A 12333-nucleotide genomic window follows, 5' to 3' on the forward strand; every position below is an offset into this window, starting at 1 on the left:
GCATCTTCAAAGTAGTCACCCTTTGCCTAGAATTTGCAGACATGTACTCTTGACATTTTCTCATCAACTTCTTGAGGTATCACCCTGGGATGATTTTAAACAGTATTGAAGGAGTTCCCATCTATGTTGGGCACTTACTGGCTGCTTTTTTTTATTATTTGGTCCAAGTCATCAGTTACAAAAACTTTTTTTTTTTAAATACATTTTAGTTTTGTAATGAAATAAATTAATATGGTGGCACAATTATATTTTTGTCTACAAAACTAATTTCAAACATTTAAGCATACGCCTTCAGATCAAAAGATTTTTAAGATCATGAGAAACATTTCGGTCAAGTGTTTCAAAACTTTTGATCGGTAGTGTGTGTGTGTGTGTGTGTGTGTATATATACATATATATATATATATATATATATATATATATATATATATATATATATATATATATATATATATATATATATAATAATCAGAATGTGAGTCTGGAAAAGATGACGCATCCCCCAATAGGTTTCAGCCATGGAGAATAAGCAAAACTTTTAACTAGTTTGAGTGAATGAATGTGTGAACTCATAAACTTTTTAAGCAGGCACCAGACACACTCATCTAAAGCAGTTCTCAACCTTTTCTACTTCTATTGTAGGCTATTAGATATTCATATTATAAGATATTTCCTCAGATACAATGATTCAAAGTTTTTTAATGTAAGAAACTAACACTTTACAATAAGGTTTAATTTGTTAACATTAGTTAATATGAACTAATATTGAACAATACTTATTAAGCATTTATTAATCTTAGTTAATGTTAATTTCAACATATACTAATAATTTTGTTTAAATAAAAAGTTGTATTTGTTAACATTAGTTAATGCACCATGAACTAACAATGAACAATTTAATTTTTATTAACTAACATTAACTAAGATTAATAAATGCTGTAAGAAATGTATTGTTAATTGTTTATTCATGATAACTAATGTATTTACTCATGTAAACAAATGGAACCGTATTGTAGTGTTACAGAACAATTAATCATGATACATTTTGTATTCCAGAAATGTCTAGGACTGTATGTTCTTCATAAAAATCAAGCTGTTAAAGGGAGTTTTTTTTTTTTTTTTTTTTTGCATTTTCAAAAAGTTGAATAATAATAATTATATAAAATTATAATAATCTACCTTATTTTAAATAAGTTTAAGAGATCTTGAGGGCCCCGTGGAAGTGTGCTGAGGCCCCAGTTGGTCCCGACCCCCTGGTTGAGAACCACTGTGCTAAAGGATGTCAGGCTAACTCTATCACACAACATAGAGCAGTTTTAAAAATTTCACGATTACAGTCTAGGTATTCTCTTCAATTGAAAACTCACTAACAACTCACAACTCACTTTAGGGTGATTACATTTCTCTGAATAAAATAGTCCTGTCATTAATACCTGAATGAAACCGCTTCTTTGAACGACTTTTTAAGTTGTAAAACAGCACCCCCTGCTGGCCAAAAGGAGAATTAACAGTGAACAGATCCTGCTTACACTTTGCATCTTCACGCTTAGTTAAAGGAATAGTTCACCCAAAAATGAAAATTCTCTCATCATTTACTCACCCTCATGCCATCCCAGATGTGTATGACTTTCCTTCTTCTGAAGAACACAAATGAAGATTTTTAGAAGAATATTTCAGCTCTATTGGTCCATACAATACAAGTGAATGGTGGCCAGAACTTTGAAGCTCCAAAAAGCACATAAAGGCAGCATAAAAGTAATCTATACAACTCCAGTGGCTTAATCCATGTCTTCAGAAATTATACGATTGGTATGGATGAGAAACAGATCAATATTTAAGTCCTATTTTACTCTAAATCATCACCTTTGATCAGTCCTGACCAGTAGGTGGTGATATGCTCAAAGAATGCAAATCACCAAAAAACAAAAGCATTATATTGTTTCTGAAGACATGGATTAAACCACTGGAGTCATATGGATTACTTTTATGCTGCCTTTATGTGCTTTTTTGAGCTTCAAAGTTCTGGACACCATTCACTTGCATTGTATGGACCTACAGAGCTGAAATGTTCTTCTAAAAATCTTCATTTGTGTTCTGCAGAAGAAAGAAAGTCATACACATCTGGGATGGCATGAGGGTGAGTAAATGATGAGAGAATTTTCATTTTTGGGTTAACTATTCCTTTAATTACAAATGATAAGTTAAAAATGTGTGCATAAATATACAAAAATATTGTGGGTAACAGCACAATGCACAATATAATCCAATAATGACAACAACAAAAAAACTGACATATGAAATACAGAAAAAAAACCAAAAAAAACTTCCATTAGACATAAACTGTATGTACAATATGCAGACATACTAAATAATTAATTAGGCTACATGTCCACGAATAAAGCCGACCAAAGACGAAATATCCATATATGATGCCATGACGTCACATCCTTGTGATTCGCCTCATTGAATATCCGGTGGGTGGAGCGGAACAGAGATACGGGAGTAGTGGATTGAATCCCGAGTGGAAGAATTATGTTATAACCGATTATAAACGCGAATCGATTCAAAGGCACTCCACAGATCAAGCGCACGGTGAGTTATCTATAAGAGTTTGTTCTCTGAAATGTTTCTGACGACAAGTTTGCGCGAGCAGTTGTGATGAAGAATTTCCCCTGGCGAAGCGACCTCTTCAGTCTTTGTGGAAACTCGTGTGATTGACTGTTCTGAGATCCAATGAGAGGGGGTGTAGATGAGGCCCCGCCCATTGGGGGTGTTTATTCAACCAATCAAGAGCGAAAAGAGGCGGGCTCTCGTCTGAAACAATGAGGAAGGGGTGGTGTCTCAATCTGCGAGATGGGAAAAGTGAAAATTACAGGAACTTTTTTAATAACATCTGTAACAAAGTTGCTGTGTTTTTAAATTTTAGTCATTATGTGTTTCTGCAGCTAACTACTAGTATTCACTGGTGCTGTTTTCCATTTTTCAAAAGTACTTTTGTGGGACCATTGTATTCTGAGATACTTTAAAGAATACCATGGTAGTACCATGATACTTTTTGGTACTGTAGTAAGAGAGATAGATGTTGTCTTATATAGCATCTTGTATAGAGAGACAGGACTGGGTCCACAAAAAGCCATTTTTGTTTCCAATTATTTTGAGATGTAACTTGAACATTTTGGTCATGTATTTGCAAGGACAGGTGAGATAAATGTAAAATCTATAGACTTAAGAAAGCTCAGAGGCCCATGATCTGGTCAGCACTGGATTTCTCAATGCCAAAAGTTTGTAAAATGACTTTATTGTTGTTAAATTACATTTTAATTTTGCTACTTTGATCTGTGGATTACAGGTAATTCCAAACGTTTACTCCGACAGCCAAAAGTTGATTATTAAATGAGTTTATCACATGATCCTTTAAACTGGAAGTCAAACATTGAGAAGACTTAATGTCTCTCACCTCCTATCTAACTTTTACATGAACAAAAAAATGCAATTTATGCCTTATTTATTTTATGTACTATTTTCTATTTTAGTTTTTGCCCACTATTTACTTATTTCAAGGAGTGTTTCATGTCTTATTTCATTCATTCACTTTTTTATTGATTGATTGCAAAATTTCATAATTATTTAATTAGTTATATATTTTTATTGATTATTTTTATTATTTGTTTTCATTTATTATAATCATAATTATTATTAGTTATTATAAATTATTAATATTTTCCCCCATGATGATTTAACAATATTTTTATTTACTTTATTTTGTCCACTATATCTCATTTTAAGGAGTGTTTAATGTCTTATTTCTTGAGGTTTTTTTATTTTAAGCCTTATTTCATATGGTATTTCATGTAATTTATCATTTTACATAAATACATTCATTTAACATCTTATACTTACATTTCATTGTACTTATTATTGATTGATTGCAAAATTTCATTATTATTTAATGTCATATATTTTTTATTAATTATTTGTATTATTTGTTTTCATTAATTATAATAATATATTTTAATAATTATTATTATTAGTTATTAAAAATATTAATATTTATTTTCCATAATGATTTAACAATATATTTATTTATTTATTTTATTTTGTCCACTATATCTCATTTCAAGGAGAATTTCATGTCTTATTTATTTATTATATGTACTCCCTTTTCATTTGGCCTATACTTCTATTTATTGATTGCAACAATTTATTTTGCCCACTGTATCTTATTTCAAGGAATGTTTCATGTCTTATTTCTTATTTCTTGAGTTTTTTTATTTCAAGTCTTATTTTATGTGGTATTTCTTGTCAATTATCATTTTACATGAACAAATTAATATATAAAGAAAAAATAAATACATTTCACACCTTATTTATACTTACATTTCATTGTACATTTTATTTATTGATTGCATTATTTTTATGACGCATTTAGTAATTTCATTTTGTATTTATTTGTTTATTTAACTTTGTTCATTTCTTCATACATACCCTTAAAATCATTTAAATGAAATAAATGTGGTGTCAAAACAGAATCTGGGATCTTTTGAACTGTTTACTTCAGTAATATGTGCAGAGATGGTATCATTGTACTGTGGTTTTTATGTGTGTCTCTGAGTTGTCTATTTTGTCTTTCCACACATTCAGTTTTCTTCAATATCTTCCACTGGAACACTACAGTCATGGCGGCGAATAAGAGTAAAAATCAGAGTTCCCTGGTGCTACACAAGGTCATTATGGTGGGCAGCGGTGGCGTGGGAAAATCAGCCCTCACACTGCAGTTCATGTATGATGAGGTGAGACAAATACGCTCTGATTATATATTTATCAGGCTGATGTTAGACGGGCGGGTCCAAAAGTTTGAGAACCCATTGAAAATCTGGGATTTGTGTCATTGAAACCTAGACATAAACAGAAAGTGTAGACCCCGCTGTTGGTTCTCCTAAATCTACGCTTTATTATGACTAATTTATTTGACTGATATCCTCTTTCTCTCAGTTTGTGGAGGACTATGAACCCACCAAGGCTGATAGTTACAGAAAGAAGGTGGTCCTGGATGGAGAGGAGGTGCAGATTGATATTCTGGATACAGCGGGACAGGAGGATTACGCTGCTATCAGAGATAACTACTTCCGCAGTGGAGAAGGTTTTCTTCTGGTTTTCTCCATCACAGAGTCGGAGTCCTTCAGTGCCGCTTCAGAGTTCAGGTCTGTTGTCAAGGAGGTGTTTCACTCAATAATATGATGGCGTTTTAGTGTGTTTACAGTCAGTTCATTTCAGTGTAAAAACCCAATGACTTCTAGTTCGTTACAGTCTTTTGTTTCGTTATCACACTGTACGAACTCAGCAAGTATGGACAATATGATGTTATCATTCATGTCTTATCCTGTCAACTGCAGTCCACACATACACAATTGTGAAGCTGTCAGCACCAGTAAAGTTTCACACAAGTGACACGTTATTATAATGAAGAAAACTGGAAAAATTCCTTTTCCATATAGAATGGCATCTTATTTTGTCTGGCAGTACATCCCATTCGTGATCAGATTTCCAAGCGCTATGTAAGCATTAGAGCAGCCAGTGTGAATGTGATTGTGAGATTCTAAGAATTACACTGTAAAACATGTCCGTAAATTTAAAAGACTGTAAAAATGCTACAGTAAAAAAACGAGTAGTTACCGTAAAATTTACGTTAATTGTTTTAAATATATTAAAATATATATTTATATAATATAAACAATGGTACTGCACCGTAAAATATACAGTAAAACAACAGTTTTAAACTGTAAAATGTACAGGTTGTTCTGTAAAGTTGTTTACATTTTTACTGTATTTTTTACATAATTATTCTGGCATCCACAGCTGCCAGTTTTTGTTTTTGTAAGAACAACAGATTTTTTTTACAGTGTATGTTTAACCCCTTAAACCGGGTACTGGGCTGCAGGGGGGTGCTGAACATGAAATATATATATATGGTATTATTCAATAACTTCTTGCTTGATCCGCATAAAATATGTTGTTTTAAAGCTTAGACTCTTATCTTTACTATGAAAATAGCTGATCTGACCAATTCTACAATACTGCTTTTACATTTCCTGACAAATTAGAACTGCTCCATTTTCATAATTTGCTAAATATTCATATCATATTATACATTTTAGAGCCAGTAAAAAGATGAGATCACATAATCATGTGTTATATGTCTTTTTCAAAGGTCTTGAATAGTAGGATATAACGTGCAATTTTTTTCACTCAGAGATCAAACTACAGTGAATATTAGTGTGTGAAATCCACTTGTATAATAAACAGATAAAAAGAGTTTTGGTCACATTTTGGGTTATTACTTCATGAAAAATAACATGATATAGAAAATGGCATATCACAACTTACAGCAGACGATTATGAATCAAACAAGCCCACACTCAACCTAATATGATGTGTAGATCCTGAAATATTCCTCAAAGAGTGTCATGACAGCTATGGTGGCTAATCGCTAATGGCATCTCTATAGCGACGATTTCTCTGGGATTGATGGAATAAGAAGCCCGTAAGATCTGTTTTTCATTATTGGGTTACTTATTTGATATAAGATTAGGTATTTTTATATTTTTGAGATGTTTGCATTCATAGTGTTCAGTTGTTCTGTTTTAATGTTCAATAAAACACCTCAACACTTGGTTAGAGAGGTTTTTGGACACTTAGAGTAAACAAAAGCCACTTGCATTCCAAATGCTGTAACTTTTGATTTCTTGTTGTATCAACACAAGAGGGTTTTTCTAAAATGTATCCATGCAATTAATAAAAAAAAAAAAAATGAAAAATTCTTAAAGTTATGAGCATTTATTTTCAGTTTGCCCTTTAGAAGGTAAATCTATCAAAAATGCCTTCAGGGTGTAAGGGGTTAATACTTATCTTTTTAACCAATGTTTTATGTGTTTTGTATGCATGTTTATATGTTCTGTGATCTACACAGAGAGCAGATCCTGAGAGTAAAAGCAGAGGAGGATAAAATTCCTCTCTTATTGGTTGGAAATAAGTCTGATTTGGAGGACAGGCGGCAGGTGTCTGCGGACGAGGCTCGGGCCAAAGCGGACGAGTGGTCGGTTCAGTATGTGGAAACGTCAGCCAAAACTCGAGCAAATGTCGATAAGGTTCTTATATTCTAAACATTGTTTGAACATTATTTTATAGTTTAAGAATATGTTATCATGGGGCCTGGGTATCTCAGCGAGTACTGACGCTGACTATCACCCCTGGAGTTGCGAGTTCGAATCCAGGGTGTGCTGAGTGACTCCAGCCAGGTCTCCTAAGCAACCAAAGTGGCCCAGTTGCTAGGGAGGGTAGAGTCACATGTGGTAACCTCCTCGTGGTCACGATTAGTGGTTCTCGCTCTCAATGGGGCGTGTGGTAAGTTGTGTGTGGATCGTGGAGAGTAGCATGAGCCTCCACATGCTGTGAGTCTCCGCGGTGTCATGCACAACGAGTCACGTGATAAGATGCGCAGATTGACTGTCCCAGAAGCGGAGGCAACTGAGACTTGTCCTCCGCCACCCGGATTGAGGTGAGTAACTGCGCCACCACGAGGACCTACTAAGTAGTGGAAATTGGGCATTCCATATTGGGGAGAAAAGGGGATAAAATAAAAAAAAGTATATGTTATCATTTTATTAATTTCAGATTTGAGATGTTTCTGATTTAGAATGTTTGTAAGTCTGATCTTTTTAAGATGTTTAGCAGATGTTAATGAGATTGTGATGTTTTCCTGATGAAAAGATCTGAAACCGACATCTTAGGGTATGAAGCTCCATACATTTTATGACTAAAATGTTATGTAAAAATGTTTAGGTGTTCTTTGATTTGATGAGGGAGGTGCGGACGAAAAAGATGTCTGAGAACAAGGAGAAAAACGCAAAGAAAAGTGGCAAAAAGAAGAAGAGTCTGAAAGAGAGATGTACGCTGCTTTGAGCTTCACAAACACTTGGTTCCCATAGAGCTTTCCTGCCCTGGACTGAGCCATTCTTATGGACGATAAGGGGACCAATTCTCTGTCATCCATGTCGTTTGTGTTGCCAAATACAATCAAAGCAGAGCTCTGAGCCATTGTGTGTTCTCCAGTGAAGTGCCCTCAACTAACATCTACACAACTCTTCCACACCTTCTGAAGGATTGTGCTTTCTTTAGGGTTTACTAGGTGCCACAACAACATATGAATAGCATAACTCTAAACAACATGGAATATGCAGCTTTTTTTATGTTTTTTGAGGCTTCATTTTTATGGCAAGATGAAGTTACCTTTACTAACGTGCAGGATATTAATTAAAATGATACTTTTCTGTCAGTTATCAAATTTGCACTAGTAAAAGTGTTAATTCTTGGTATCAAAAATGTCGTTTTGACTAGTAAAAGTACATTTTTGAAATCTTCAACTGCATTTTCACTAGTAGAATTCAGTCTAGTTCCAAATGCAATTACGGATACCTGTAATTAATTTCTTACTAGTTAAAAACTAAATAAACCTCAGTCTGTGTAACATTCCTAATGTGAGCTTTTCATGCTTATCATGGTACATGGTAGCATTCTGGGACCTGCACATAAACACAAGCATGAATTGATGTTTGATGATTAAAGACCATTTTCACTTTATCACTAGTAGAATTAATCCTCAGCACATTTGCTTTGTTTTAAATACTTTATCAAAAGATATCATATGCAATATATTATTATTTTCTTTATTAAACAGTTAACAGCTATGAGTTTAATGAATGATCAAACCTGCCTTCAAAATAGTGAATTTGTTAAAGACTTCACTATGCAAACTTACATAATGTGCCACTTTTACTACAAAACAGAGACATGGCTAAAATAACTATTTTTCTAATCAAACCACTTTTTTTGTGTGTCCCTTTTCACAGATTTTTCTGTCTGGCTGATTGTAGACCAAATAAACCTCTGAATTTGTTATGAATCTCTGTGTTTTACTGATGTCAGTGCTGAAACACTCAACGGGGAAAAAAACTGTTTTGCTCTTATTCAGTTTGTGTGGTTTGATGACCTCCAGGATTGTTTCAGCAGATGGAAGCAGGGCCATAAGAGTTTATGAGTGCAGTAAACTGTCTGGAGGTAATTAGTCACCTTGACTTTGAATGTGAGAAAATGTCTATTCAGCATTTAACACCCCATAGTAAAGACACTTGTGGTTTTCTTCACGTCCATATTTGCTTTCACTCTCTTACAAATGAACACTTAAACAAAACTAAGGATGCATAAAAATTCAAGATTCATGACATTACAAAACACAGGAAACTACAAAGAATCAGGAATCACACAATAGTAGTCTCTACAACAGATTTGAATACAAGAATGGGGGGGGGGGGGACCATGCAGCTCGCATTTTTTATTCTGCTGTCTGTGTTTCAAAGGTATAGTTCACCCAAAAATGAAAATTCTCTCATCATTTACTCACCCTCATGCCATCCCAGATATGTATGACTTTCTACTGCAGAACACAAAGATTTTTAGAAGAATATTTCAGCTCTGTAGGTCCATACAATACAAGTGAATGGTGACCAAAACTTTGAAGCTCCAAAAAGCACATAAAGTCAGCATAAACGTAATCCAGTGGTTTAATCTATGTCTTCAGAAGTGATATGATAGGTGTGGGTGAAAAACAGAATATTTAATTATAAATATTTTATTATAAATTTTACTATAAATCTCCACTTTTTCACATTCTTCTTTTGTATTTTGGCGGTTCCCATTCTTCATGCATATCGCCACAGTTCTCAGTGCTGAAACACTTATCTGCTACTGCAGAGATTGATCTTAAAGTATTAATTCTTGTGTTATTTAAAGGCTACATAACAAATCCAAACATGGCAGATTGCTTGAGTTCAGTGGTTCTGGACTGTGTTGATGGAAGTTTGGTACCGATATGGTGATCCTGAGGGTGCTCGGGATGAGCAGGTCATCTAAAGAGGGGAGAACCGGCCCAGGTCAGGAACGGGCAGGTCAAATCGCCCGTGCTGATCAGTAGTGGGACAAAACCTGAGAACAGACACTGCATTTCAGCCTGAGCGACACAGTGACACCCAGTCTTTACATACAGGATGTGATTTAAAAATTAACAAAACATTTTTTTATGTTTTAGAACATTATATTATATTAAAAACAAGCATCACATTTTAACCTGTTTTGACTGGGGTTTATTGCTGATAGGAATCATCAGAAATAGAAAGACATTCTGTTAGCTCATATTACTTTTGAATACAATGATATGGATGACTAAATTAGACAAAATAAAAACAAACAAATGAATAAGTAAATAAATGTCTTCATTTATGAACAATGGGGTAAATAATTTGGTTGAGTGCCTCATATGGATGGAAGAAATAAATGCAGAAATAAAAAGAAACCTGAAATAAAAATACAGAAGTACATAAATGTAACAAATTAACAAAACAAATAAATACATGAAATCCAGAAATAAATGCATAGTGAAATGATTAAATACAAAATTAATAGAATACAATATATATATATATATATATGCAGACTTTTCTTTTTATTTGAACATATCTCGTCCTCAATGGGATGGAGTTCCATCTCTGCCTAATAAAATGACACTACCAGTGGCGTCTCAGGCTCATTATTTCTGGTGGGGCACAAACAATCACTTAAACTAATCTGATCGATTGTCGAAACACTGATGGATAATTCCAAATGCTGTCCGTCATTTTGACAGATAAAAAAGAAACCAGGAAAACATTTTAACCTAGTGCATAAGTTTTGACTTGTGTGTGTGTGTGTGCTCTGTTTATTCCCTGGTGTTAAGAAGAGTATTAACAGACACCATCATCATTTACATCTAGTATTGTGCGTCTCTTTTGTGTTTGGATTTTGAGTTAAAGGTCTTTGATTTCATGACTGTATTCATCAATCATTACTTCAGTGTTTTAATGCATGATAATAAAGCACAAAAAATGAAGTTCATTTTTTTTTTGTAAAGCGAGCCCATCAAGAGGTGGGGTCTTGATCTTGTGGTCTTGGTCTCAAGATGTCTCGAGACCATATAAACGTGGTCTTGGTCTGGGTCTCGGCCTATGGTCTTGATGGTCAAGACCGCTGTGTACTGTATTTACCAGTGCACTAAATGCGATTATTATTTCAGCCACTAGTCGGCGCTGCATCTTTACTATTATTGAGAATTTGCAAGCGCAGTACATCTGCCTCGGTCATACCGCATGTGTCGACAAGCACCATCTCTCATCACATGAATGTACAGGTGCATCTCAATAAATTAGAATGTCGTGGAAAAGTTCATTTATTTCAGTAATTCAACTCAAATTGTGAAACTCGTGTATTAAATAAATTCAATGCACACAGACTGAAGTAGTTTAAGTCTTTGGTTCTTTTAATTGTGATGATTTTGGCTCACATTTAACAAAAACCCACCAATTCACCATCTCCAAAAATTAGAATACATCATAAGACCAATAAAAAAAACATTTTTAGTGAATTGTTGGCCTTCTGGAAAGTATGTTCATTTACTGTATATGTACTCAATACTTGGTAGGGGCTCCTTTTGCTTTAATTACTGCCTCAATTCGGCGTGGCATGGAGGTGATCAGTTTGTGGCACTGCTGAGGTGGTATGGAAGCCCAGGTTTCTTTGACAGTGGCCTTCAGCTCATCTGCATTTTTTGGTCTCTTGTTTCTCATTTTCCTCTTGACAATACCCCATAGATTCTCTATGGGGTTCAGGTCTGGTGAGTTTGCTGGCCAGTCAAGCACACCAACACCATGGTCATTTAACCAACTTTTGGTGCTTTTGGCAGTGTGGGCAGGTGCCAAATCCTGCTGGAAAATGAAATCAGCATCTTTAAAAAGCTGGTCAGCAGAAGGAAGCATGAAGTGCTCCAAAAATTTCTTGGTAAATGGGTGCAGTGACTTTGGTTTTCAAAAAACACAATGGACCAACACCAGCAGATGACACTGCACCCCAAATCATCACAGACTGTGGAAACTTAACACTGGACTTCAAGCAACTTGGGCTATGAGCTTCTCCACCCTTCCTCCAGACTCTAGGACCTTGGTTTCTAAATGAAATACAAAACTTGCTCTCATCTGAAAAGAGGACTTTGGACCACTGGGCAACAGTCCAGTTCTTCTTCTCCTTAGCCCAGGTAAGACGCCTCTGACGTTGTGTGTGTTTCAGGAGTGACTTAACAAGAGGAATACGACAACTGTAGCCAAATTCCTTGACACGTCTGTGTGTGGTGGCTCTTAATGCCTTGACCCCAGCCTCAGTCCATTCCTTGTGAAGTTCACCCAAATTCTTGAA

The 12333-nt window shown here is 34.7% G+C and overlaps 1 protein-coding gene across 1 annotated transcript; it reads left to right on the plus strand.

The window, feature by feature from the left end:
- Positions 1-2245: 2245 nt before the first annotated feature.
- LOC127427731 (ras-related protein ralB-B-like) lies at positions 2246-8997 on the plus strand. The gene is made up of 5 exons (XM_051675521.1): positions 2246-2592; positions 4642-4790; positions 4993-5201; positions 6968-7145; positions 7840-8997. The coding sequence occupies exons 2-5, from the start codon at positions 4677-4679 to the stop codon at positions 7957-7959; spliced, it is 621 nt and encodes a 206-aa protein (XP_051531481.1). The 5' UTR covers positions 2246-2592; positions 4642-4676; the 3' UTR covers positions 7960-8997.
- The last annotated feature ends 3336 nt before the right edge of the window (positions 8998-12333 follow it).

The sequence above is a fragment of the Myxocyprinus asiaticus genome, chromosome 37 (assembly GCF_019703515.2).
Source record: "Myxocyprinus asiaticus isolate MX2 ecotype Aquarium Trade chromosome 37, UBuf_Myxa_2, whole genome shotgun sequence".
Lineage (NCBI taxonomy): Eukaryota > Metazoa > Chordata > Actinopteri > Cypriniformes > Catostomidae > Myxocyprinus > Myxocyprinus asiaticus.

Coding starts and splice junctions, on each gene's coding strand:
- LOC127427731 (XM_051675521.1), top strand. CDS start 4,677: ATGGCGGCGAATAAGAGTAAAAATCAGAGTTCCCTGGTGCTACACAAG. Junction 4,791..4,992: donor TGCAGTTCATGTATGATGAG/GTGAGACAAATA, acceptor TCTTTCTCTCAG/TTTGTGGAGGACTATGAACC. Junction 7,146..7,839: donor CTCGAGCAAATGTCGATAAG/GTTCTTATATTC, acceptor AAAAATGTTTAG/GTGTTCTTTGATTTGATGAG.